The sequence below is a fragment of the Equus przewalskii genome, chromosome 14 (genome assembly GCF_037783145.1).
Source record: "Equus przewalskii isolate Varuska chromosome 14, EquPr2, whole genome shotgun sequence".
NCBI classification, from domain to species: Eukaryota; Metazoa; Chordata; class Mammalia; order Perissodactyla; family Equidae; genus Equus; species Equus przewalskii.
Genome location: NC_091844.1, coordinates 3,907,888 through 3,935,329, shown reverse-complemented (window position 1 = coordinate 3,935,329; position 27,442 = coordinate 3,907,888). Strand labels below are relative to the sequence as shown.

The 27,442-nt window shown below is 48.7% G+C and overlaps 1 protein-coding gene and 1 long non-coding RNA gene across 2 annotated transcripts; one reads left to right on the top strand and one right to left on the bottom strand.

Moving 5' to 3' along the window:
- Positions 1-229: 229 nt before the first annotated feature.
- Positions 230-3,660, bottom strand: LOC103564190 (uncharacterized). Its single transcript, XR_548012.2, has 3 exons — positions 3,514-3,660; positions 3,265-3,412; positions 230-748 (listed from the first exon to the last, which is right to left on the bottom strand). It is a non-coding gene; the product is annotated as an uncharacterized lncRNA (long non-coding RNA).
- Positions 3,661-11,586: 7,926 nt separating this feature from the next.
- ECRG4 (ECRG4 augurin precursor) lies at positions 11,587-21,413 on the top strand. Its single transcript, XM_008539773.2, has 4 exons — positions 11,587-11,747; positions 15,842-15,889; positions 17,840-17,997; positions 21,030-21,413. The coding sequence occupies exons 1-4, from the start codon at positions 11,669-11,671 to the stop codon at positions 21,186-21,188; spliced, it is 444 nt and encodes a 147-aa protein (XP_008537995.2). The 5' UTR covers positions 11,587-11,668; the 3' UTR covers positions 21,189-21,413.
- Positions 21,414-27,442: the final 6,029 nt, after the last annotated feature.

The following is a 27,442-nucleotide window of genomic DNA, read 5'->3' as shown; positions in this document are numbered from 1 at the left end:
GAGAGGAGAGAGGGAAACCGCCGGTTCTCTTAAGGCCTGGGCGGAGAGGTCCCCAAACATCACCTCCACTATGTTCTTAGTGACAGGGGTGGGCAGACTTTTTCTGTAATGGACCGGCTAGTAAGCATTTTAGCCTTGAGGGCCAGACGTCTCTGTCACTACTCAAACCTTGCCACTGTAGCATGAAAGGAGCTGTAGATAGTACTGTAGATAAGTGAAGGAACTTGGCTGTGTTCCAGCAAAACTTTATTTACAGAAACAGGCAGGGGGCCGGACTTGACCTGCCAGAGCTTCTTGATCCAAGCTACTGGTCACAACAGTCCCAATGCCGGCCCAGATTTAAGGGGAGGAATGGCATGTGCATACAGGAAGGAGAGGACCCGATGGTGGCCGTCTGCGAGACCAGCCAGCATAATGCCAGGCCCAGGGTCTCATGGGCAAGTTGGTGAAGGGCAGAGAGGTCAGCGGAGCCCATCCTGATGCTGAAGGGCAAGCACACGCTCAGAAACTTGCCGCGCTCCTGAAGACAGTGCTGGGACGGAGGGAGGGAGGGCTGGCTTTTCGGCCTCTTGGTAGCTTAGCTCTGAGTATGGGAAAGGCACCCCACAGAGCAAACATCTGCAGGGGCAGCATCTGCCAGCGAGGCAGGGTCTGTGGGCTTCCCCCACTCACCCCACTCTTGAACCTCCAAGGAACGCCTCCACCTGCCCACGGTGTTCTGCTGGGGATGGTGCCGCTCTTTGTTTTCCTAAAGAAAGCGAAACCAAGAAGACTGAAATGCAAGTGTTCTCCTCTGATGTATTCGTTTATGAGTTTATATCAATATTGCTAATATTAGAGCCAGTCATACTGAAGGAGAAGGTGGAGGAAGGGGGGAGACAAAGAGGGAAGGCAAAAGGCAACCTTCGGTGGCTGCTCTGGGCCAGGAGCAGGGGTGCGTGGAAAGCTTGTAGTTGGGGGGCGAGGAAGATGGTGAGTCCTTGAAATACAGAATACCTTATGCCTGTCTCTCTGTCCAAGGCATGCAGTAAAGTAGACAGTAGTGAAGAAGTAAGGGTTGGCTCTATAAACTGTCATTAACAACTAAAGCACAGGGTTACTGGTTGGTGACGGAACAGTCATAGAGGGTGGGGACGGCCGCTCACCAGGGGACACAGGCACTCCATTAACAGGGTATCAGTTCAGCCTGACGACAAACCTGGAGTGAAATCAGGACCCTCCTGGGGCCAAGCCCAATAATCCTCAGAGGAAAATACCAGGAGGTAAGCTGGGAACGCCACAGAGAAGGGGAAGAGAGGAAGCCATCCTGAAAGGGTAGCCTCATATGGCCTCAGTGGTATCAGCCAGACTGGGACATGGCAAAGGAGAAGCTGGCTGACACAAATGAGAGCTGAGAAGGGTCTCTTAGGCTCAAGGGCTGTGGGAGAGGTGAGGCTGACCAAGAAAGCCCTGAGAGATAAGAGAAAATGGGCAGCAGCACAACAGGGAAGAACTTTCTAACGATTCCAAGACGGGAATGGCTTCTCCCTGGAGTGGTGAGTCCCCAAATCAGAAGATTCCCGCAGAGGTGTGGAGGGATTCCTGCTCTCAGCAGGCTTAGCGACAGGACTTACCAGAGCCCACTAAGCTCACTCACTTTCCTTCCAGGGGTTGAAGCTCTTTCCTGGGAAATGGCCCCCGTGGAGCTGTGGGCCCCGTGAAGGCAGGGACTTCCTGGCTTTTGTGTTCCCTGTGCCCCTACACTTTTCACTATTCACTACACACCATTCACACTTGGTGAATGAACAGATGGCCTCACACACCCTTATCACCACTGTGGAGGTGACAACATGTAGCTAAAACACACTGCCATACGGCCCACCATTGCCCACCAGGGATTTACCAAAGAGAAACGAAAACACGTCCACACAAAGATGTGTATGCAAACGTTCACAGCAACTGTGTTTGTAATGGCCAAAACATGGAAACAACACAAATACACACCAACTGGTGACTAGATACATACCTATATTATGTTATATCCATACAAACATCAATAAAACTCATCAATAAAAAGGAACAGACTACTGATAACACACAACAGCATGGCTGAATAAAAAAACTTCATGCTAAGAGCAAGAAGCTGGACGCGCAAGAATGTGCACTGTATAACTCCATTTACATAAAATTCCAGAAAAGGCAAAGCTATAGTGGTAGAAAGCAGGTCAGTGGTTGCCAGGGTCCAGAGGGCGGGGGGGTGGGGGGGAGACTGCAAAGGGGAGGAGGGAGCCTTTGGGTGGAAATACTGTGTCATGAGTGTGTGCTGGTTACACAGCTGCACGTATTTGTCAAACTCTTTGAATTACATATTTTAAATACGTGCAGTTTATTGTACTTCAGTTACACTTCAATAAAGTCAATAGAGAATATACATGTTTTAGACTCGTTTTCAGGCTCGTGACAGTTGGGAAAAGTTGGAAAAAGTTCTAGTTAAGTAACTCAGCAGATTGCACGACAGGGAGCGGGGCTCCAATAAATCCTTTACAGCTTGGGTCCCGGGGCTGTGTTTCCAGTGACGGTGCCCGGAGCCCGTCTGGACAGAGGAAAGAGGGCTAATGTGCTCACCCACCGTGGTCACAGGTGGCCGTCATGTGGCTGTGCCCTGTGACCGCTGTTGCCCGGCCTGGGGCAGGAGCTCCCCTGGTCTCAGGACCCTCAAAGTAGAAGCACGACTAATGGAAAGGGCCACTGGGAGCAACCTCTGTGACAAATCCTCCACCGCCAGGCCTGGAGCCGCTCCAGCACTCAGGGCTGCTCCAGCCCTTCCCACCTCTCCAGGCGGTTCTCCAGGAGCGGTCACTGGGGAGGCTGTAAACAACGACTCAGGAGCCCGGGGGGTCTGACAAATGCCATACAAAAAATACACGCCATCCTCACCCCCTGCAACACACACACACAGGGGAGAAAACATAGGGCGAAGACGGAATCTCCCAGGAAAAACCAAACTGTTTCAAACTGATACGCCAGATGATGGGAACAGCATTGTAACCACCAAAGGGGAAAGGAAATTTCCTACCTAAATATCTTGAGTGAGACAAGATTCTTGAGCAGAATCTTAAGATGAAGAGCCGGGTTTTGGCAGAGGAATGACCTCACCCCTGAACCACGAGCCTGAAATAATGAGCTGTACGTGAACTTTACAAACCATCAATCAGGTACATGAACCTTCATCACGCTTGTTCTGACAGCTGCGAAATCTAATTGCAGTCTTCAGCGCCTTCTCACCTCAGTGCTTTTGTGCGGCCTCCACAGCCAGCCGGAGACACCCCGAGGACCAGAGCCGGGCTGCAACTTCCCCGTGGACGGCATCCAGCAGCGTCTTGTCTCTGGGGAGCCAAGGACGGAAGGCCCAGAGGAACGCGAGAGCACCGGCCTGAGTCGGAAAACAGAAGCTGGTGAAAACCGCCGAGTGGCAAGCACAGCCTCTGACCCCAGGTTCTTGGTCTGGAAAATGGAGGTTCTGTTCCTGCTCACCCTGCAGGACCCGGGAGGGTCAGACTGGAAATGGTCAAGCGCAGGTGAAGCGACAGGCTTTCCCTGACCTGGGCAGCCCTTTGTACCCAGCAGGCGCCCGTACCACTGGGGGGCGGTGGGAAGCTCGTGGGTGATGCCGCCGTTTTCCCCGCAGGAAACGAGGCTATTTTACCGTTGTTACCTTATCAAAATATTTTTATTTAAACAGAGCGTTTTGGAAGGCATGAGTCTCTGATGCAGGCGTGGGGGCGGAGGGGAGCTAGGTGGAACTACATTTCACTCTGTACTTACATGGCTGGCTTAAAATTCCATGCTCGGTAATGAACAGTGTAAACAAAAGGAAACAACACTAATAAAAGGAAATTAACAGCAACAGTCTGGGGGGCTCTGGATTGTGTGGGTGTCGGATGTACTTAACTGCTGACGCTCTAATTATTTGGCCCCAAATAGAACTCCGTCGGGCTCTGTCAATGATGCTCCAAGATGCAGAGAAACAACGCGGCCGCAGGACCGCTGCCCCGCCTCTTCGGGACCCGGATGCCTGTCAAAGCGGAAGGACTGTCCGAGTCATTCACAAAGCGAGAAATCAGTAGTGCCGCCGGCGCCCGTTAGCTTCTTCGGCCTCCCCTGCCGCATCTGTGCTGGCCGTAGCTTGGCCTGGCCCGGTCCTGGCTGATGAGAGTGCGGCCTGGTGTACCCCAGAACTGCCCGGACAGCGGGCCCCTGGTGCTGGTACCATCGCCGCAGGTCTGGAGCCGCAGGTCCCCACTAGAAAGCCATATTCTGTGTCCCGGTGGTTGAGCTGCTGGTCTGGGTTTTATGTTAAGAACCCACCGTGGTCCTCTGCCCCATGGGGCAAAGGAATTCAGGAAATGTGCGTGCGGAGTTGTTCTAACGTGTTGAGCTGTGTGGTCCTGCACCAGTGACAGTCCGGTCTGTCCTTGGGGGTCTTCTCAGCTTGCAGGATCTTTTTGGTTAAAATGCTGCAAATTGAAGGTATAAAAAGACCAGAAACTGTTCTCATTCAAGGTCTTAATCTGTTTTAGTAACATCATTATTTTACCAGAGGTCCCTTAGGGACACAAAGACCATTTCTTCAAAACTCTGGCAGTCTCCAGACCCCCTAGCTGGAGATTTATGCCCACCCCCAGTAAGGGCCACGTGTGTCTGCAGAGTCCTGGGAACTCCCACTAAAGGTCACGTCTGTCTGTGGATCCTGGGCACCTGCACTAAGGGCCACATCTGTCTGTGCATCCTGGGCACCTGCACTAAGGGTCACGTCTGTCTGTGCTTCCTGGGCACCTGCACTAAGGGTCACATCTGTCTCTGCATCCTGGGCACCTGCACTAAGGGTCACGTCTGTCTGTGGATCCTGGGCACCTGCACTAAGGGTCACGTCTGTCTGTGGATCCTGGGCATCTTCACTAAGGGTCACATCTGTGCATCCTGGGCACCTGCACTAAAGGTCTCGTGTCTGCAGAGCCCTGGGCACCTCTTGGCAGCCCTGCTCACAGAGCCTGTCAGGGAGCCAGAGCTGTGCATAATAAAGACTTTGTGCCTCTCAATGTTTTTTAGACCGAAAGGAAACTTTGCTGCTTTCTCCTCCTTTGGCTTCAGTGAGTTATTTGAAATGGCAAACGTTATTAAAATTCCAACATGGAAATATGCTTAATAAACAGGAAAGGAGCTTTGAGGACCCACCACTGAGCATGGAAATTAACCCAGTGGTTGCCAGTCCTGAGGTGCAGAGCATTTCTCTGGCTGGCATTTGGCAGGGCTCTCTGTGCAGCGTTCTTTCCTTATTCCTGTGACCGGGCTGCTGCTGGTCATTTGTCGTGTGTAACAGTATAGCTTTCTACTATCAAAGTTGAAATGAAAGACATGCAAAATAATCTCATTCATACAAGCCCTCTGTAACCACAGATTCACTTTAGATGGCAACGTTTATTCATTCATCAAATATTTACTGAGTATTCAGTTCTACGGGGTAATGACAAAAAGAGACCAAACAAATTGAGGAGCTCAAAAGCTTAAAATCCAATGGAGAAAAGAGAAATAAGTACACAAAAATTCAAGGCAAAATGGGGACACTTTCAGGGAGAACATAAGGGTGGCGGAATTTCAAAACAAAGTGCGCTCCTGACCCCAAAGGGGGAAGCGGGACAAGCCTTCCAGGGGAGGTGGTATCTGGTCCTGGCCTTGAAAGGTGCGTGTGGTGGGTTAGAGATGGTCACGAACTCTTTGACGTCCTCCCATTGAGAAGTGGGCTCTTTGTCCTTCCCCCTGACTGTGGTGGATTCTGGGACTGCATCGGTCAACAGAATATAGTGGTATCGATTTGTGTCCGTTTCTAGGGCAAGATTTAAGGTACTGGCAGCTTCCTCTCTTGTCTTTTGGAACAGCTGCTCTTGGAATCCTTTCTGGCAGCCTGAGCCCCCCTGTAGGCCCCACCCTGAGACCCGCATGCTGAAGAGGCCACATGTGGCTCTCCAGGGGACAGTCTCAGCTGAGCCCCGCCTTCCCAGCTCAGCCCACCAAGGCGACTGAGCAGACCCCTGTGGGCTGTTCAGCGCAGCACGTCTGCCAGCGCAGCACTGTTGAGTGAGCTCCGGAACGTCAGGTGAGCAGCACGACGCCCAGCGGAGCCCTGCGCTGATAGGCGCCTGGAAAAGCAGGGTCTGGTTAGCAAGGAGGAGCGCCCGCCGGCACCCCAGCGAGGGGCAATGGGGTGGGCAAAGCCGTGAAGTGCAGAGGAGATACTCAAGAATTGAGTTTTGAGGGAATTGGGGAGCCTACAGGATGTATATTTAAAGGCTAGAGAGTCTGAAGGTCATGGGTATGTTATATACTCTATGGTTGATAGAGCGCCACTAAGATTCTATATTTCTTTTAGCTTTTCCTTATGGAAATTTGTAAATATACACAGAGAAGAGTGTTATATCCTCTGACACGTCTCAGTTGGGGCTCAAGCAGTGTCTAGCAAAAGAATTATCAATATGTGCGAGTCTTTTTTCCTGAAATATTTCAAGGCAAATCCCCAACATCATATCATTTTACCCATAAATATTCCCGTATGCAGCTCTAACAGACGAGGCCTTAAAAAAGGAACTGTAAAACTATTTTTACTCCTAAAAAAAGAACAATCTTAATGTGGAACCAGTCCATGATCGGATTTCTCTCTTTGTTGTCTTATTCCTGGTTCGTCTGAGGCAGAGTCGAGCTGGGTCCAACACTGCATTCGGTCGGTGTGTCTCCAAGGCCTCTGGAATCAGTGGCCGTTCCGAGTCAGGCCCTGCGCTCTTTCTCACACTATTTGTGCCTTCGGCTCAGGGCACCCTCGCCGGGTCTGTCACTTCGTATGCTCTTCTAGCGCTGTATTTCCCGTGAACTACAAGTGAGAGAGAGGGCCACTTGGATCTGCAGTGTTTTGAGGTGGGGGCACCATGTCAGGGCTGTTGGGGAAGGTCCATCTGATAATGTATGATAGTGACGTGTGGGGTGGACCGGGACCCATCCAAAATGAAGGTTCCCAAGCACCTGACCTTGGCTGGAGGGTGAGGAGAGGGGAAGGCGCGTGAAGGCATCACACAGGTCAGAGCACTGTGAACGGAGGGAGTTTTGGTAACGATCACCACTCCTAACATTTGCTGGGTGCTTACTGCATCACTGGCTCTGTACATCCTGGGGTTCTTATCTCAACTTGCTGGATAATATCACCTCCATTTCACAGACCGGGCCTGGGCAGGACATGTGCCTGACTCACACGCTAGCACGTAACACAGAGAGAACTGGAAGCTGCAGTCTGCGTTCTGAGTTACTGTGCCACATCACAGAGGCAAAGTCCCTAGGCTGCCACGGTAAACGGGGAGCAAATGTACACTGCTGGGTGAGCAAGGCCAGGCGGAGGCCAAGGGAAGCCGGCGAGTTTGTTAGAGAGCTGAGGGCGCTGGTGGTCTCGGGGTGCAATCAGCTCAGCATCTCCTAGAAACCTCTTTGTTTAAAAATGCAGACTCCTGGGCCCCACACAATCAGAATCAGACTAGATCAGAATTCCAGGGAGTGTGGCCCAGGAATGCGCATTCCCAAGCACTTCAAGATTTTTAGACTAAGTTTAAGAAACTCTGGAATAAAGAGTGTGACCAGCTTTGGCAGAGGGAGAAAGAACAGCCATGTACTTGAGGGGATGATGGATTTCGGTAAACAGGACTTTCACAGCACCTCATGTGTCGTTAGTGTTTTATAAGGAAACACTGTTGAACAAATGGAAAGGAACTTCGACACCAAGGACTGACAGTGCCTGCAACTGGAGCATCTGAGTTTAGCAGCCCCTGTGAAGGCAGAGTGAGTGGCCCTTGCCACCTCCCACTCATTGGTTACTGCCTTGTGGGAACATGGGCTTGCATCACACCTTCAAACCTCTTACTGAAAGAAGTGGCAGGCCCATGGGGGCCTGATCAAAGCAGCCTTTCCTCCCCGGCCTCCTCCACAATGGGACCCTTCCATGTTTGGGTGGAGAGAAAGACACTATGGAAAACAGTATGGAGATTTCTAGGAAAATTAAAAATAGAAATACCATACGATCCAGCTATTCCACTTGTGGGTATTTATCCAAAGAACGTGACAACACTAATTCAAAAAGATACATGCACCCCTATGTTCATTGCAGCATAATTCACAACAGCCAAGACTTGGATGCGACCCAAGTGCCCATTGACTAATGACTGGATAAAGAACATGTGGTGCATATGTATATATAACGGAACACTACTCAGCCATAAAAAAGACAAAATTGTGCCATTTGTGACAACGTGGATGGACTTTGAGAGCGTTATGTTAAGTGAAATAACTCAGAGAAAGACAAACAGCATATGATTTCTCTCAAATGTGGAAGACAAACACATGAATAAAGAGAACAGATTAGTGGTCACCAGAGGGGAAGGAGGTGGGGGGCAGGCAAAGGGTAAAGGGGCACATATGTATGGTGATGGATAAAAACCAGAGTACTGGTGGGGCTGGCCCCATGGCATAGTGGTTAGTTTTGGCACGCTCTGCTTTGGTGGCCTGGGTTCACGGGTTTGGATCCCAGGCACAGACCTACACCACTCATCAGCCATGCTGTGGCAGTGACCCACATATAAAGTAGAGGAAGATTGGTACAGATGTTAGCTCAGAGCTAATCTTCCTCAGCATAAAGAAAAAAACACGAAAAACTAGACTGCTGGTGGTAAACATGATGCAGTCTATACAGCAGCTGAAATATAATGACGTACCCCTGAAATTACACAACGTTATAAACCAATGTGACCTCAATAAAATAATTTTTAAATAATCCCTGCTGAGTAAAAATCTGAGTAAGCCTAGACTCGGCATGGCGGGCAGTGGATGAAAGCGAGACGGGTGGATGAGCCTGTCTGTGCCGGTCTGTTAGTGCTGAGAAAGTATGACTCACAAGACGTGAGGCAGACAGGACCCCCAAGCCGACGGCATTTCAATACTGTCCAGGAGAGAATATCCAGTGAGCATTTTGAGAAACAGATATTGATACAGAATTGAACTGAACTGAACTGGATTGACATGGTCATGAATCTTACGCTTTTAACACTTCTTTTTATTAATCAGTGTTCCTATTGGTAACCATAAGTCTTTATGTTGTGAGGGTTTTTTTCTTTTTAAGAAAATGAAAATCAAGGACAAATGAAATGTTTTTAAAAGAAGCTTTCTTCAAACTAAACTATTATGTTCCATGACACATGGCAGGGAGGGACAGGGCCCCTGGAGTGATGCTAATGTGGTTTCTTCATCATTATGTTGCATATTGGATCTCCGCACTTTTCTGTATGATGTTATATCTTAATAAAAATTTTACGTGAAGAGGCCATCTCTATTAATGGCGGAGATGGCGCATTCCATCATTATTTACATTGTGTGATGTGCCACGCATCTGGGAACTGTAAATCTCCTGAAACCACTCTTGTTTGTAAAGCGGGTAAACATTCCAGCGAACATCAAAGCTGTGCAGCTACCAGACCGGTCCTTTCAGCAGACGGCGGCCACTTCCATCTTCTTGGTTAGAAAGTGCAGACTTCGCTTCAAAGAGAAGACTCGCCCTCAGGACACTCTTCCGGCCACGTCTTCTCATCTTCTCCGTCTTCTCCTCGCTGTCCCTCCTGTGGAGGGTGCTGCTGCTCCCCGACCCGGTGTGGACAGAGCAGTGCGGAGGCGGCAGGTGAGTGAGCTCACCTCCGACCCTTCCCTGGGGACAGGAAGCAGGGCCGAATCCTCAGGAAATGTTTTCTCACCGTATTGGCGATTATTTTAAAACAATTTTCTGTAGGACACTTGATTTGTCTTACCAATTCTACGTCAAAACAGTAATCAGGATTTTAAAAAAATAGAGGCTCATAGAAAATTAGGATTCAATATTTACTTTGTTTTCAAATCCTACAGCTGTATGAGCTGATTAAAGCAGACATTTTTCCCCTTGGGATCTTTGAATTAACAAAGTAGAATCGCCACTCTGCCTTTTCAGCTGCAAAGGGGAGGGCTGGGTGGGAGGGCGTGAAATGTCGGCCTCCTTCCAAAGGAAAGAGAAGGAAATGAGCCAGGGAGGGGCTCCCGCAGCCTCTCTCCGACCAGACCTGAGTGAGCAGAGGGAATGTAAGCGCACATTAAAAGCAAGCACTGTTGGAGATGCGGAGGGAGGGGACCATCCGCAAGAATAAAGGAGAGATTACCGTGAAGATCTTCAGGCTGTGTTCTAACCCATCCAAACAGAACACTGGTTTTCTACGTGCTTTGGTTTTCTTCCAAATAGTAAATTTCTCATCCTTGGGCAAAAGTAAATACATCGCTTTTCTTAGTTGCTTTTTTCCATCCTGCTCCCTATTCCACAGTTTCCTCAAGGTCCCTAATCATTTCCCCGCAACCACTGATGTGTAACCTCGTGTTTCAGCCTCTCTGTGTCTCCTGGGACCCTGTGCAGCTGGAGTCCTCGCGACTCTCTCAGATTCACGTCACATCGTTTCTTTAGCTGCCATCGTCTGCCTTTGCTTGCTAAGTAGAAACATACTTGTTCCATTGTCTGCCGGAGAAATCCAACTACATTTACTCGGGGAACTAATTATACGGTCAGACGCTAAGCATTTACCCCTGGAAGGTATAAAAAGTGAGAGATCAGAGGAAGAAAAGGTAATCAGCTGAGTTCAGAGCAGATCGGACAAGGAAGGGTCCCTACAGGCAACTTCAATCGCTCCGCCCTGTCCTAGACCACTGGGAGAGATGAATCAGGTGACCGGCTCAAGGTCAGTTGGGACAAGCCCGCCTCAATTTTCCTTCACCATACCACACGGCCCTTCATGAGTCCTCTAACTTGAATAGGCCTGGTACTGGGATGGGACCTGCGCGTTCTCACTGGGCCTCACTTTAGTGTCGCTGAAGCGGGCGCGGATAACATAGCGCAGCCTGCGACGCGTTTGTTCCGCGAACACTTACGGAGCTCACGGACCCCTGACATGAAAGGCTTTCCTGTTGGAGTAGTTTGGGGTGAGAGGTTTTCCTGGACTACAGCTCTGAACCCAGACTGTGGAGTCTTTCAAAATACCACAAAACACAGAGCTGCCAAGGGCATCTTTAAGCTCAGCCTTGGAAGCAAGGAAATTCCAGAGGCCACGTTATAACCCAAGGCAGGAGCAAGGCCCTGCGCCAGGAGTGGCGCGCTGCGGAGGAAGGGGAGGATTGAGAACAGCGGGGCAGTGGGCCAGCGGGGAGCGGGGCGGGGGAGAGGCGGCGAGACCCGATCTGGCACCGGGCGGTCCATCCCCATCTCTTCCCGGGGCCGGAAGGCCTTTTCTCTCCTGGTGCCTCCAGCCCCTCGGGACGGCCAGAACCCCGCTTGTCCCCGCCGGTCACCCTGCGCCCCGCCCCCGGCGGTCCTCGGTGGCCCCAGCAGCGCGAGCATCCCTGGCTTTGGAAGTTCGGAGCCCCGCTCAGCGCGGCCCCTTGGCCCGCGGCCCGTTGGCTCGGCGCCCGCCCGGCGGGTCCCGCCCAGGCAGGGATGCTGGGAGCTCCCTCCCGCAGGCCCCTCTCTCCCGCGCCTAGTCCTCCTGCGCAGCGGCTCACGGTGCGCGCGTTTCCCTCCTGCCCGCTGGGTGCAGCCATGGCCTCCTCCTCCGCGCGGCCCGCCGTCCTGGCCATGACCGCGCTGGCGCTGCTCCTGCTGCTGTGCCTGGGCCCAGGTAAGTGGGGAGATGCCAGGGGGCTGGGGAGGGAGATCGGTCACAGGGTGGGGACGTAGGGACTCATCCTGAGCCCGGGCAAGGGCCAAGGGGTGATAGGGGTCTTGGATTTTGCACTTGCACGAGCGGGCAGTAGCGCGCTTGGGCAGGCAGAGTACCCGGGTCAAGGGCAGGGTCTTAGAGGTGCGTGATAACCCAGGGAAAGAATGAGGGCTGAAGGTCCGCAGGGGGGGGGAGAAGTGTTCCTGGACCAACGGAAGGGGCCCTGGGCTACTGGGAGCTTTACGCGGCGGCGCCCTCCGGGACTGAGGGAGCCAAAAGGCGGCATCGCCGAGATTCCCTTCGGGCGCTGCTCTTCCAGGCGCTTCCCAGCTGGGTCAAGTTCCAGGTCTGCAAAGCTGGAGCAGGCCTCACATCCCAGGTGGGGGAACGCTCTTAAAGGAGAACCGCTCAGCCTCCTCTACTTCGTGGAGCCCTCAGTGAGTCCATTGGCAATCCCGGGTTTGTTCCCTATAAAATGTGCGCGTTCACACACCCGCCCCAAATGAAGCGGTTTGGTGAGTGTACAGACAGCTGAACCCCGACATTCGGCGGACCCGCCCTGAGAAGGGCCATCTGAAGGAGCTGTTTTGTTTTGTCCTGGCTGCCTCCTGCTTGCTCGGTCCTTGCTGGTTCCCTCGCGGCCTGCTGCACACATGAGCCCTCTGAGGCTCCCAGCTCTGAGAGGCAGGTGTGGGGACCCCAGATCCGCTGCTCAGAGCTCTGGGGTCGGAAGGCACGAGGTCACTTGCCCAAGTCCCTGAGACGGTGCTCTGCCTACTACAAAGGTGGACAGAGCCCAGCTGGGCGCTGTCTAACGCAGAGGGAGGACTCCCTCGCCGCCTCAGCATCTGTATTCTGCTTATTCAAACAGGTTGGACGACCTAGCTGTGGAGGGTAGGGGGGAGGCTGCAGCGGGAGCCCTGGGGTTGGAGCCCGGTGCCAGAACAGCAGGGGACCTGGTCCCTGAGGAGGATTACTGTTGTCCTAAATTACCACCACAGGGGCAGCTGATGAATACTTTCCCCTTAAACGATTTATCTGCCTCTCCCCTTCGTTCCTCCCATTCTAAGAAGCACATCCGAACAAAGCAAGTGAGCATTGGCTATAAGCCGTTCCTTTAAAGTAGACGACTTGTATTTTATTTCGTTCATACCAAGAATGTGGGGATAAGAGTCAGTTAAAATATTATTATCATTGAGCTGGAATGTGAAAGTCCTTATGATGTAAAAAAAAATCTTTATGTCTATAGAAAGTCCCAAAGGTGGTTCTTTATGGCACTCAAACACATTTAATGGAGAAAATGATCATTGCCCCCTCTTGATCAATTTATTACTAGTTAGCACCTTCAAAGGGGCCTCCTGCAATTCTGAGTCTGCTGGGAGATCTAATGTCAGGTAACTAGATTTGATAAATTCAGGAGTGCCTATTATTGCAGCTCAGAAATAGTGACTGATGATGTTGGGGTCAAAAAATCCATATTACAGGAAAAAATCTCAGCTATTCATTTGTCCTTTATTCCTTTCTTCAAACAAATTTAGCCTGGTGTCTGATTATGTGTATTAACATTTATAGTTCAATGTGTAGTAGTTGGCACAGTGGCAACATTAATAATTCATAATTGAGGACTTGTCCATACTTTTCAGTTGTATAGCTGAGTTTGGCGAGGTTTTCCTTTCTGGAGTCGCAGTGACATAGATTTGCTACAAGAAATTGCAGCTTCATCGCAAATGCCTAAACTCGATGTCTATTTCAACATCAGGCCACGTTTCACTTATTAATTATTAAGTGGTTTTCAGAAGGCACACAGATGGAGGAACAATACTTAATTCCGTAAGTGGGACCCTGTGAGTTATTGGAGATCGACAAATGTGAAGACATTAACGAATGCTAATGTTAGTGCCAAGGAAAGTATCCTTCCGCGTATCCTTCCGCTTTGGCAAACGTCGTAGATTTCCTCACTGACTCTTGAGGTTGGAACGGAAGTATAGCCTTCAAGAGTAGCCCCCCACCCCCATCTAATTAATACTCCCCTCCACTGCAGCCTCATCAGGAGCTTACCTCTGCTGACTCTGGCTCAGCTGCCTCCAGCAGCTGTTGATGTGGAACCCCTTGGAGCGACTTATTCCATCTTTGGGTGGTGGCCCAGGTGTTGGAAACCCTGATCTATGGCCCAGTGGCCCCTTAGAACCATAGCTCTCCTCCCAGAAGCTTCGTTTCTCTAGATTAAACGTCTAAATTCCCTTAATTTTTTCTCATATGACACATATTTGGGCCCTTTGCTCCCTGGACTTTTTCTCTGACCACAACTCCAGTTTTCTGTGACCTTCCGAAAGCGAGATGTGGTCTGCACCAAATAGTAGAGGGGTGGTCTGATCACAGGAATGACAGACAGGGACGAGACAATTAATTTCTTTCTGCAAGATGCTAGCCTTTTATTAATGCAGCCTAAAATTGCAATTGTTTTCTAAACAGCCGCATCGCTGTAGCCCTACATGAGCATAGACAGCGAGAACTGCTCACTCTCCCAAAGGCCGCTGCGCTGTGCTAATGCTGTAGCCCACTCTCCTGCAGACGCCCGGCCCTCCTGTGGAGGACGGGAGAGCAGCACTGCTTGTGCCCCCCCCCCCAGCCCCCCACCCCCCACCCCCACCCCCCCACCCCCGTCCTTCAGGGCGGTCCCTAGCGATTCTTCTCAAACCAAGTTCCCTGGCTGGCACACCTGTTCTAAAGGCAGTTGCACTCCAATTCAAATGCCTATAGGGGGCCACTAGGTAAAGTGGCTGTTTGTGCACCATGGGGTGTGCTGAGTGGCTTGGCCCAGAGGCATTCAAACTCATGAATTGGGCATACTGATAAAATGCACTTGCAGGTAAAGTTCAGCTGTGGGCAACCAATTTGTGACCTTCACCTATGAATGTGGGTTTTTTTCTCCAACCGCGTAGTAAATTCTTTAAGCAGGGGTTTTTAGTCTTATTTGGGTCCCAGACACTTTTGAAAGTCTGCCAAAAGCCATGGCCCCTATTCCCAGAAAACTATCTTTGCAGATGTAGACACAGGCCTTGGGCCTGTCAGTGGATGGCGAGGTTAAGGCTCTGCCCGGGAAGGTGGGCACCACCACCACGTGAGCATCTCCATCCTGGGGCCAGCCTCCGGCTCCTTACACCTGAGGATGCTCTGCTCACTAGTTCTGAGGCTGGGCTTTTTCCCGGGGGCTTGGTTCTCCCTTCAGGGACAAGCCCACGTGTGGTACTTAAGCATCGGAGGCTTCGATGGGTCCTCAGACCAGCTCACCAGGCAGAGGCGTGTCCTTTCAGGCCAGTCATGTTATTTTCTATTAAAACAATGGGGCTGATTAGAAACACTTTTAGACCTGAATAAAAATAACAGCAAATGGTACTAATAATGCCTGCTTGTAAGGTGATCGGAGCAAGCTATAAAACTGGGCTGGGCTCACGTTTTAGAGGTATGTTCCTTGGCTGTGGCAGCATAGCTCTCATTTCTGCCTGCCTCTGTGCTCACGTGGCTGCCTTCTCTGCATCCTCTCCTCTTCTAATATGGACACCAATCACTGGATTTAGAGCCCACCCTAAATCCAGTATGATTATCACCTCGAGATCCTTAACTAGTTGTGTCTGTAGAGACCCTATTTCCAGCTATGTTCCCATTCAGAGTTTCCGGTGGATGTGAATTTTGAGGGGGCACTCTTCAATCCGCTATACCGTGAAAAGTGACAATCTGCAGGAAGGTGCTGATGGCAGATGGTGGACCCTCACACACAAGGGCTGAAAGAACTATGTCACTTTTCCTAGAGAATAGCTCAAATGGTATTGTCCTTGGTCAGCCGTGGTCATTGTCACCATTTTTGGCCAGGGACAGCCTGAATTCTTTTTGCTGCACAGCAGAGAATGCAAAGCATTAAACCCTGAAATACTACCAAGCTGCCAAATCAAGATGTGGGCATTCAGGGAGCCTTTCCAACTCTGATTTTTGCATTTGAGAAAGTAACGGGCACAGTGCAACTCTGAAACAGATTTCTGTTTTCATTCCTTTAGGTGGCATAAGTGGAAATAAACTCAAGCTGATGCTTCAAAAACGGGAAGGTAAATAAACCCCAACTGGATAAGGGTTGCATTCGTAACTGGGTTGAATGAAATGGCAGTGTTGACTCTGCTCACTGGAGGCTTGCATTTGGGAAATCAGAAGTATTTACTCCTTAAAAGGTAGCAGATCTGAAGAGCTTATTCTGTGGGTATGCGGTGTGCTATTTTATGAGATAAATATTATCGCCAGTAAATATCTGAAGGTTGTTTTTCTGAACGCTGCCAGTGTGGACTCAGACATAACAGAACAGTGCCACAGTGTGAATTGAACGCTGAGTCGTTCAGCAGGCAGTGCCCTTTGGAGCATGGGTCTACACTGAGAGCACATCCTTTAGGGCACAGACTTCACTTGGTGGGGTGCACACAGTATTGCTGGGGTGCTCTATACCCAGTTAACTACTGAGGGGAGGTTACACAGAACAACCTTTTTGTTACTGACACCTGTTGTGAAAAATAGTCCTAAGATAGCGTGGTGGACAGCAGCAAAACGTCATAGAAAGGGAACAGTGTGGGAGCCACACGGTGTGAGTTCTGGGCCCACTGCAGTCGGACCGGGGCACCAATTGTGTGGTCTTGTGAATGCCACTTTCCCTCTGGGAACATTCTCTTCACCTGGAAAATTAAGAAGTTACCTATCCCTTACGAGGAATTGTGGCCACGTTTCTGATGTGAACCTTTAACCACTTGTTCTTGCCCCTTGTTGGCGGGGTTCCAGAAGCCTCAAGTCTGCTCCCCGACATGCGCCCTCTGGCGCTTGCTCGCACACCTCCCAGTTGGCCCTCAGAAATCCCCCACAGCCGCTGAGCACCCAGAGCACCTCGAGGGGAATGGGGCTCCCGGGGGAGCTCCCAGCACCTTTCCAGCACGCCTGGCCTGGTCCATCCCTGAGCCCTGACGTGCCTCAGGGCCACCAGGGGCGACGGAAGCCTTCTCGGGGTCAACCTGTCAGAGGTGAGGGCAGAGAGCAAACCGCCGAGAAGATCTCAACTCCTGGGTATACGTCCTCAGCTTTTGCTCAAGTCAGGCCAAGAAACACATATTGAGTACCTACTGTGTACAAAACAGTGCTAACAGGCCCTGAGGGAAATACGCATGATCAAAAGTGAAAAAACAAATGCGGTGATATTTACCCATGCGACCAGCGCACACACAGGCACTTTCCTTCCATTATCCCATGCAGCCTCCCTAATGGCACTGAGCCAGGGTCTGTCAGTCCAGTGTTACAGATGAGGGGCAGAGGCTCAAAGCCAGACACCAGGGCCAAACGCAGTGGCACAACCGCTTCTCTGAGCACATCCTGCAAAGGTAGTGCCTTTTAAACAGTCGGGGCCACGTCCGAGGGAGCCGTGCTAAAGCAAGGGTAGGACCGGTCAAGACTCAGTCATATCTCCCGTGAGCAGACGGTGAGGCCCAGAGGTGGTGGCCCACGGTGGCACTGTGTGTTCCAGCAACCTGATGTGGGAACTGGCCAGAGTGCTAGGCTGGGCCTGGTCTCAGCCCACTCAGGCTGGTCATTCCAGTTCCTTTGTCTTCCTAGTTTGCAAAGCAAGCACAGCGCTCTCTGGTTTGCATATATAGTGAATACACACCAGCGTGGCACTAGACATCCCGTTGTTTGCTGAACGCAGAGCCCAAGCCCCTAGTGCCTGCACGAGGCCTGGCGTCTGGGCATGTGGCATGGCTGCAGAGGTTGAGCTGAGCCTCGTCTCTACCCTGCACCCTAGAAGTTGAAGGTGAGCCCAGGCCCCTTTACGTGGCTCTAACCAAACAGGAGAGCTTCCTGACAGGGAGCGTGGAGACTGATGATCACAGGCCATGCAAGGATGACCTTGAGAGTCAAAACCATCCTATGCATGGGGCGACTGGGGGAGTGGGATATCTAATAATGATTCACCCCAGGAGGAAACGAAATCATTCTTTGTACTTTGGGTGGGGAATTCATCATTTCAGCACCTGCTCCAACCAAGACTCCAGTGGCTGTGGATGAGAGCAAAGCCAAAGAATTCTTGCGCAGCCTGAAGCGCCAGCGGCGACAGCTGTGGGACCGGAGCCGGCCGGAGGTGCAGCAGTGGTACCAGCAGTTTCTCTACATGGGCTTCGACGAGGCGGTGGGTGTGCGCTCCCGCTGACACCTGGCTCCGCGGGGCAGTGCGCTGGGGACGGAGGCGCGGCCGGGGACAGAGGGCTCCAGGAGTGTAGGTCCCCATTCCATGTCCAGTGCTACCCAGGCGCTGGATTACATTACCACTGGGATAAGGACACCAGCTGGAATTTTCTGTCACACTGCAGTCAAACGAGAGTCTCCCCCAACTTGTTTGGGAACCAGAATTCCAGAGAAGTCCCTGCCCCAGATGGCTGGGACTGAGAGCCATCGAGGATCTGATTTTCCTGGGAAGTCTTTTAGCTTATCTGTACAGTTTTGCCTGGGTGTCCTTAAAATAGCTCTCAACTTCCCAAAAACATTTTCAGCTTTACCTCAAAAAATGTCAGAAACAACAAGGTGGATGCAAAGACCCATGGGGATAATGGAAAGAGATGAAAAGTGACTGTTAAAGAGACATGAGTCTTTGCAGATGTTTTTGGGAAAATTTGTCAATGGATTTGCAGGAAATGTGGTTCCGTCACGTGTCCGGGTGGCGTGGGTGGACGCGTTCACTGTGTAAGGAAGGAGAATGTTCCCAATCACAGACATCCCACTGAGGAACAGGTGCAGGTGGGGCAGCCGCAGAGCTCGGGCGCTGAGTAAGTCTGCAGGGTGACGGCAGGGCTGGGACAGGTGCCGGATGCGAGCCTGGCCATTCGGACACTCAGCCTGCCACCCCAGCCAGGAGCAGGTGAACGGAGCATCTCCAAATGGGCAGCTGGGAGTGTTTTTCCAAGCAGGCCCTTGATTCATCCTGTGAGTAGAGGGGGTACACAGAGTACTGTACAGGTGAAAAAAAATGAAACTCTTCAGAGACATCATTTTTAACGGCTGCATAAAATGCAGTCAGGTCGCTGGATTATCATTTTCTTCCCATTCCAAACATTGGACTTATGGGTGGTTCCCTAATTATCTTTTTGCTACTCAAATATAATTTTTTTGCTGTGCAAATAGCTAAACACAGCCAAACTCTGTGCCAGGATGGTTCTAGTACTTACAGGAATTAACTTACTTAACACTCACAACAACCCAAAAGGCAGGGACGTACTATTATTTGCATCTTTGTGTGTGGTTTGTTCCTTACTTAATATTACATTCTGCCCAGTGGAATTACTGGGGCAAAAGGTAGAATCACATTTGAGGGTCTTTAAGTTTCGTCAAATTGCATATTCCCATAAGCCATGTATGAGAGCATCAATTTTCTCACATCTTCAGCAGCATCTGATATTCTCAATGAAAACTTTAAAAAAATAAGTTTACTTATTTGATAGATGAAAATGCGGTACCATCTTTTAGTAAGTTGCGTTTCTCTGATTACCAGTATTTGCAGTTCATGAAAATGGGGTATTAAGAGTTTAACATGGGGAAATGGCTAAAATAATGACTGATGACAGAACCAGAATAAAGGTGAGGATCAAATAAGATTATGATAACTAAATATGCATGGAAAAGACCAGAAGGAAATATATCACAATGTCATAGTGGTTGTCTTTGGCAATGGAAATATGATCCCCCCTTTTTTTTGTCTCCCACATACATAAATTTTTAAAATATGAGTGTGCTTTATTTCTGTAGTCATAAAACATTTAAAAAGATTATTTAAAAAATATATTTTAACCCAAAACCTCAAACAAGATTATAAAATGAGAAAAACCAAGGAACGAGATGACTTCATTATGAGAAGAATTGTTGTGCCCTCTTTTCCAAGGCAAGGCTGAGGGAGGGCTCAGAAGATGCGGAGGTGAGGCGTGGAGTTGTGCTCCTCAGCGTGGCACACTCGGGCCCCTGCTCACCCAGCGTGCAAGGCCACGGAGAAGACCACTGCGGGCGGGCCACGGCCTCTAGCCTCACGCAGGGCTCAGAACTCAGTGTCCCCTGGCAGTCGTGTTAAAATAAACATAGAGTCCTGAGACCCGACCACCAGAAAATTCGATCCAGGAGGCATGACGTGCCTGAGGGTCTGCATTTTACAGCATCCCTAGAGGTTGGGGTGCAGGGGGGCACTGGCCACACTTTGAGGAAAATTGGTCCTCAAGCCCAAAGTTTTGGACATGCCGCCTCCCCAGGCCATCGTTCTCTGCTCCTGCCCTTTCGCCTTCACACAAATCTCTCACTAAGTCCTGAGCATCGACCCATGTGGGTCCCAATCAAATTCATCCTGCATCTTCACCACCACCAGTGCAAAGTTAGTCTCTCCTTTAAAAAATGGTAGCAAAGGCCAGTTGCCCAGGCTGTAAACTCGAATGTCTTTCTACGTTTCTCACTCACCTTCAGTGCTTCTCCCTCCCTTTGAGTTTTATTAACTGCAGTGTCTGTTTTCAGGTGTCTCAGGAGCTCTAGGCTTCTGGAGGGCAGGGACTCTGTCTTACTTGTTGTGGGTGGCCCTCCAGTGCCCAGCACAAGCCCGACATGTTATGCCCATTTAATAAGCGTTTGTGGAATGAATAAGTGCTCCTGGGCGTGCTGTCACCAACACCACAGGGATAAAGGAGTCACCGCCAGGAGGATCCAAAATGCCCTGCCCCGTGGCGGGAAGACACCAGCGCAGAGGCTGATTTAACTCAGCCAACATTTGTTAAGGATTGCTGTGTGCACCCGAGTGGGCCAGGCACAGGAATGGGATGGAAGACGAGGCTGTGTCTGCCTCAATAAGACATGTACGGTGCCTGGGGGTCAAGCCAAGTTGTGACTGAATTTGGCAGATTCTGTTTTATTTACCAAAACAGAGGAAAATTGTTTAAGTCTGGGGTGTATTTGGAACTCACATGACAGAAGTTTTCATGGGTATGCGTGTGTACTCCTGTGGGGAAAATCATTATATCGGTATTCGTTAGCTGGCTGTGTGACCCCTGAGCGCAGGAGTACCCTAACACGGAGTTATTCTTAGTGTCGGGGTGGTTAATCATTGAAGAACCACCCCAGAGAGAAGCCAGAGGTAAAATGTGGCCTGGGGGCTGTCCTTTAGTCCAGTCTCTCTTGTTTTCTCTTTTCCTTCAGAAATTTGAGGATGACATCACTTATTGGCTGAACAGAGATCGGAATGGACATGACTACGACGATTACCACCAGCGTCACTATGATGAGGATGCTGCAATCGGTCCCCGGAGCCCCGACAGCTTCAGGCACGGGGCCAGCGTCAACTACGATGACTATTAGCTGCCTGGCCGCCCGGCCCAGGGCCCAGAGGCCGGGCGAGCCTCTTTGCGGCCATGCCCCGTTTGGTTTCTGCTGCGCTTTATTTCAGCAGTTCTTTTCTACCCGCTTTCTGTGACCAGAAAGGAAGTTAAAACAAAGGATAAATGCCTTTTGATATTTCATGCGAGTGCCTTACACTGCATTTCATTTAAGAATAGAAATAAAAGCATTTTGTTAAAAAGAAAAGTCTCCGAGTTCACTAGGATGAAAATTAAGCTGGTGGCAGTTTTCATTCCCTGGATGAAGCCTGAAGTCTGAGGCTGAAGCCTCATCTGGGAGGCACCTCTGCATTCTCAGCCCACGTGGGACCTTCCGGCAATCCTTGCCACCACTCCAGGCAGACCCTGGGCCTCAGCCAGGGGTCTTCAGTGGGTTAAAATCCAGCCCACACTAGATGCAAGATACAAAACCAGCAAGAAAATTTAGTTGAAAATTATTTAAGTTTACAGAACTAGGCTTTCTGGGTTCCAGGCCCAGAAGTGGGGCTGGACCTGTCTAATATTGCCATCCAGAAAATGAAGGATAATAGAGAAAACTATGACGTTTGGTAGATTTCAAGCCTCACTTATCTTAAAAAATTAAATCCTGTCCAATGAATTCCAGAAAGATTTAAGAATATACTTCACATCATATTTAACCCATCTGAGAGAACCAATGAAAGAGAAGAGCGGTGTTGGGGTGGGAGAGGGGGGAAGAGGACGGGAAGCAGATGGGGGGTGGTGAAGGATCCAGCTGCACTGACAGGAGGGGGTCTCAGCCTGGCGATGCTTGACTGCTACTGGGCTGTGTTAAAAATGCGGAGGGGGGGGGCGGGGGGAGGGTGGCGGAGAGGACATCTTAGCCTCATTCCTAACCTTAAAGGGAGTGCTTTCCATGTTTCTCCATAGACTGTTTGCTGGATTTTTTTTGGAGATGTCTGTTATCAAGTTAAGGAAATTTCTTTCCTTTCGAAAATATGCTAAGAATTTTTTTTAATGTCATATATGGATGTTGAATTCTATGTTCTTTTTCTGTTGAGATAATAGAACTTTTCCTTTTTAATCTGTTAACTAATGTGGTGAATTCTATCAAGAAAATTCTAATATTAATCAACTGAATGCCTGGAGTAAACCTAACTTGATCATGATTTTTTTACTCATTGTTTCTAGTTGGGTGATATTTTTCAGAAGTTTTGCATTCATGTTGATGACTGTTTTCTTTCCCATTCTCTGTGTAAGAATGGAGTTGTCTGTTTCCTGAATGTTCAGTTGCATTCAGAGAAAGCCCCGTGGGGGTGGTGTTTTCCTCGTGGTAACATGTTTGATTGTTGACTGCGCTTCTCTTACAGCTCAAGGATTATTCTGACTTTGCGTTTCTCCTTCATCTGTTTGGCTAAGTTCTGTCTTCCTGTGTAGTCATCCATTATTTCAATGTTTTGAAGTATGTTGCGGGTTGTTCTTAATATCCTCTTATCTGTTTTTCTCTCTAGCACCTGTGGTTATGTTCTTTTTTTCATTCATTTTATTTGTACCTTTAAAAAAAGTGAATCTTGTCTTTTCAAACATGCAGTTTTTGCTATGCTGGTCTCTTCTTTTGTATGTTTCTCTATTTCATGAATTTCTGTCCTTTTAATTTCCATCCTTCTGCATCTGTGGGTCTTTGATTTATATTAGATCTCAGCTCCATTTTGAGGCTTCTCATTTTTTTAAAAGCAAACACTAAATACTGTTTCCTTCCAAGTGTCATATCCCATGAGTTTGATGTGAAAAGTTGCATGATGAAATCTTCTAATTTCAATTATAATTTCTCCTTTGACCCATGAGTTGATTATGTATTGTTAAATTTCCAAGTGAATGGACTTTTCTAATTATCTTATTGACTTTGTTTTCTTACTTAATTGCATTGTGGTAAAAAAAAAAATGTGGTCTGTCAGATCACGATCCTTTGAAGTGTACTGAGGCCAGCTTTATGGCCAAGTGTGTCAGCCTCGGCAAGTGTTCCACACGTGCTTGAAAGGAATGACATTGGACGCAGTCAAGTCCATTAGGCTCAAGTTCCATAGTTATACTGTTCACATTTTCTATTTTCTTACTTTTTCGGGGGTCTATTTGATCTACTGATTACTGGTAAGTGTGTTAAAATCTATTATGATGGATTTGACAAACTGTTCCTTTAATTCTGCCGGTCTGGCTTTATGGGAGTCTGTACGCAAATTCACACGGCACATGCGACTTTAGAATCGACACATCCTCCCAGTGAATGGAATCATTTATCATTATGCAGCAAATTTTCTTATTTCTGGTAACGCTTTCTGCCTGAATTCTCCTCTGATATTAATGACCATCCTTGCCTCCTTCTGGTCACTGTTTGCCTGGGCTCTCTTTCCCATGGTTTGCCCTTTTATCTTCATGTGGCTTTAGCTGTGTCTTGTGAAGAGTACACAGCTGAAACTTGTTTTAAAATCTGGTATAACTGTGACGGCCTTAATGGGAGAAGTTAGCCCACTTACGCTCACCGTGATTAGTGATTAGGTTTTCTTTTAACACTACATTTTGAACCTTTGAGTTGTCCCATTTCACTGTCCCCTTCTCCTCCTCTTGGGCCATTTTGTTTTCCTTTGCTTATTGGTTCTTTTCCCTTTCCTTCCTTTGCAGTTGCACACTGGGCCTATTTTATTAGTGTTTGCCCCATTTAATACATATTTAACAACAGTTACCTGTAATCAATAGCCACAGCTTCTCCTGGACAATACAGGGACCTCGCAGTACTTCATTCTCTAATCTCTTCTCCCAATTTATAAGCTATCGTAACTTGGCATCTTAAATCTAGCATGCTCTGTTTTCCCCACAGATGATCTTCGTTGCATATACAGTCATTGGTTTGCTTAGATTGTCACATATTTATCCCGGCTCACTATTTCTCCTGCAAGTCAGACCATGCGTCAGAGGTCATTTTCCTTTGGTTTGAATCTCCTCCTTCAGAATACACTTAGTGAGGGTCACTTGGTGGTAAACTCTCAAGTTTGGCACTTTCCCTTGTTTTACTTGGTACAGAATTTTCGGTTGAGTTATTTAATCAGCACTTTGAAGATACTGTCATCTGGTCTTATGGATTCCACCGTCGATGTTAAGAATTTCATCATTCTTCGGTCATTCCTCTGTGGATGATATTGTCCTCTGCAACTGTCTCTTATAAACTACTCATCTTTGTTATCCCTACCCACATCCACATCAATATATATTTATACTGCTGGGGGTTGGTTGGGCTTCTCAATTTGAGGGTCAGTGTTTTTCACTAATTTGGAGAATTCTCACCATTACTTCTTTGAATGTTGCTTATTCTCCATTCTATTATTTCCTTCTGGAACTTTATTCAAAAGTAGAAATTTCATTCATATTTTCTCTTTTTCAAATATGCTTAGTTAAGTCTCATGTTATCTGCTCAGATTTTCGTTTTTCCTTTGTTTCTTTAAATGTACTAAACTTCTTTTATATTTGTTATTTCCAGTGTGTGAGGATGTCTTTGCAGATCTATTTCTGGCTGCCATCCATTGTTTCTCACTCATGGTGTCTTGTCTCCTTGATTTCATGTAATTTCTGACTGTTACCTGCGCATTTTCTTTGGAACTTTGCGTTGTTAAGATCTATTGAAGATTGAGTTAAGTTGAATTCTTCCAGGTGGCATTTGCATTTCCTTTTGCTGCTGGTCTCGGATGGAGGAGCGGGAGGGAGAGTTACCAAGCTGGAACCACTGGAGGTTAAATTCTCCACTGGGGGACTTACAGATCACACAGGGACACCTTGTGGTTCCTACTCTCATGGGTGCCATCTCCCCAGCCACCCATCTGCTACTACCCAACTCTTTGAAAGAAAGCGTCCTTTCTGCCCACTTCAGTGTGATGGGTTTGCTTGTCACTGGCCCCTCCGTGTGGTGCAGGGCAGTCTGCCCTGGGCTTTATCTCCTGTCCAAAGCCCTGGGCAGCCTTCAGAGAAGCTCAAGCTGGATGGATTCTACAGATGCCTTCCGGCAACAGTCGGCTTTCCCTTCATTTTGGGTTTGTGCAGATTCTTTACTTTTGTATCACCTAAGAGATGCATCTAAAAAGATATTTTAATATCATATGCAGCATTTCATTTGCTCTCATTGGGAGATTTACTCAGGTTATCTAATCTGCCATACTATTATTTGATCATTTATTTCAAATCAGATGTTATTCACCTTTTTTGTGCATCTAGGAATCTAAGAATAATGCTTTTAAACACATAAAATAAAATACGTAGGATTACAAATGAAACCAATTATATTGAACAAGTTACCAACATTTTAAAAGACAAATCTATGATATACTAATCAATGTGCCCTTCAAGCTATGAAAACCAAGATCTGGTGACAGGCCTACAATCACTGTAATTCCCAAGTAGTGAGAGTTAGTATTTTGATTGACAACAACTGTAATGTGATGACATACTGGGTTTGTACGCATGACAAAGTCCCAGATGAGACCTCATACTATTGCAGTTTGTTGTCCATACTTATAATTGAAAAGGCTCAATTTGATTTAAGGGTTAGTAAAAGCAAATAACATAATATTTTTTCCCCATTCAAGGTCTGGAACTCCTTATTTAAAGGGCTTTCCAGTTCAATTCCTGAACACATCCGGAGTGAAAGTTTCCATTATTCTCGGGATAAAGGTGAAGAGACGGGAAGAGTCTAGGAGGTCTGGCCCTGCCTGCTCTTCAGCCTCCACTTGTCCTCACTCCCCGTTGCTTTGTGCTTCAGCCACTGCAGCCTTTCAATCCCTTCAGCACGCCATTCTACTCCCTCCTTCTGGAAGATTCTCTCTCCCTTTTGCCTAGTTAACTCCCAGACTTCCTTCAGCGCCCAGTGTCCTCACTCCCCCTCCCCACTTCTAGGTCAGCTTCCTCTCATAGGCTCTGACATAGCACTGCGATATAGCACCTTCCTTGAGAAAAATTATGACATGGGTGATTATCTGACAAACATCTTTCTCTCGACTAGGCTGTAAACCCCCCAACAGGGATCCCAACTGTCTTTGCTCACTATTAAATCCTCAGAGCCTGGCACAGGGCCTGGCAGAGTAAGTGCTCTTTAACACATGCTGCACGGAGCCTGACCGCATACAGGAAGGGATCATTGACCCAGTCTACGTTCACATGGGAGGAACAGCCAGACAGGTTCAACGACAGACTTCTCCTGGGCTAGAAAGTGAGTAAGAACAAAACAGGAATTATAACTCAGATTTGGGGGTCCTTCCTGCACCACTTATTTGTCTCCCCCCTTCCCAGGACAAGAACCACCCTATGTGAGCTTATCTGCACCTGCCACACCACAATAGCAGAGTCCACCTTCTCCCTCCAAAGTATGCCTCATGGGCCTATAGTTTCCTGAGCCCGTGCTCAGCCTGGAAACAGCAAACTAACATTTTCTCCCATGTGACCACTGTACTGGCAGCTAGCTGCCTCTGAGCAGCTCACCATGACCAAGGGTGAGGATTCGAGGCCACGTCAGGTGGGAAGCTTGGTCAAGCTTGGTCAGAGGCCCTTGGCCAAGAGCTTTCCAAATGATATCACCTGATTCTCTGAGCGTCCCTTTTTAAAATTAAGATCCTCTGTGGATCAGAATTACTCTCTAGGATTTTACAAGCCAACCATTTTCATAGGTGATTCTTCAACAAAGGACAAAAAATCCCACTGTAAAGAGATCCTGACCAAGAGCTAAAGATTGCAAATGGGAGAGCCCAGACATTGCGCCCCCCTCCTGCCCCTCAATCTTTTTAAAGATAAGACTGAGTCGAGGGCATCTGGGGGAGGGTAAGTAGGTCATCCAGGGGAGCCCAGGCTGGGGATGTCACGCCTGGAGTGACCTGATTGCTCAGCTTCAAACATCAGAAGGGCTGTCAAGAGAAAGAAGTCTTTGTCTCGCTCTTGGAGAGCCCCAAGGGCACAAGCAGAACCCGTGAGTGGCTGCTCAGTGAAGCTGAATTTGCTCAAAATTCTAGAAATGGAATGGGCTGCTTCACAAAGATAAGTGCTTCCAGCAGTGTGAGTGAACATTTGTCAAGATTGTTTATAGAAATTTCTGCATTTGAACATTAAAGTTTCTTAAATTTTGAGGTCACGAATACCCAGTGGTGATTTTCAGGTACAACAGCGACTCCCTTCTCCACCGCCGTGGAGCCTTTGTGAAGGGATCTAGCACAGGATTCCGCCGAAAGT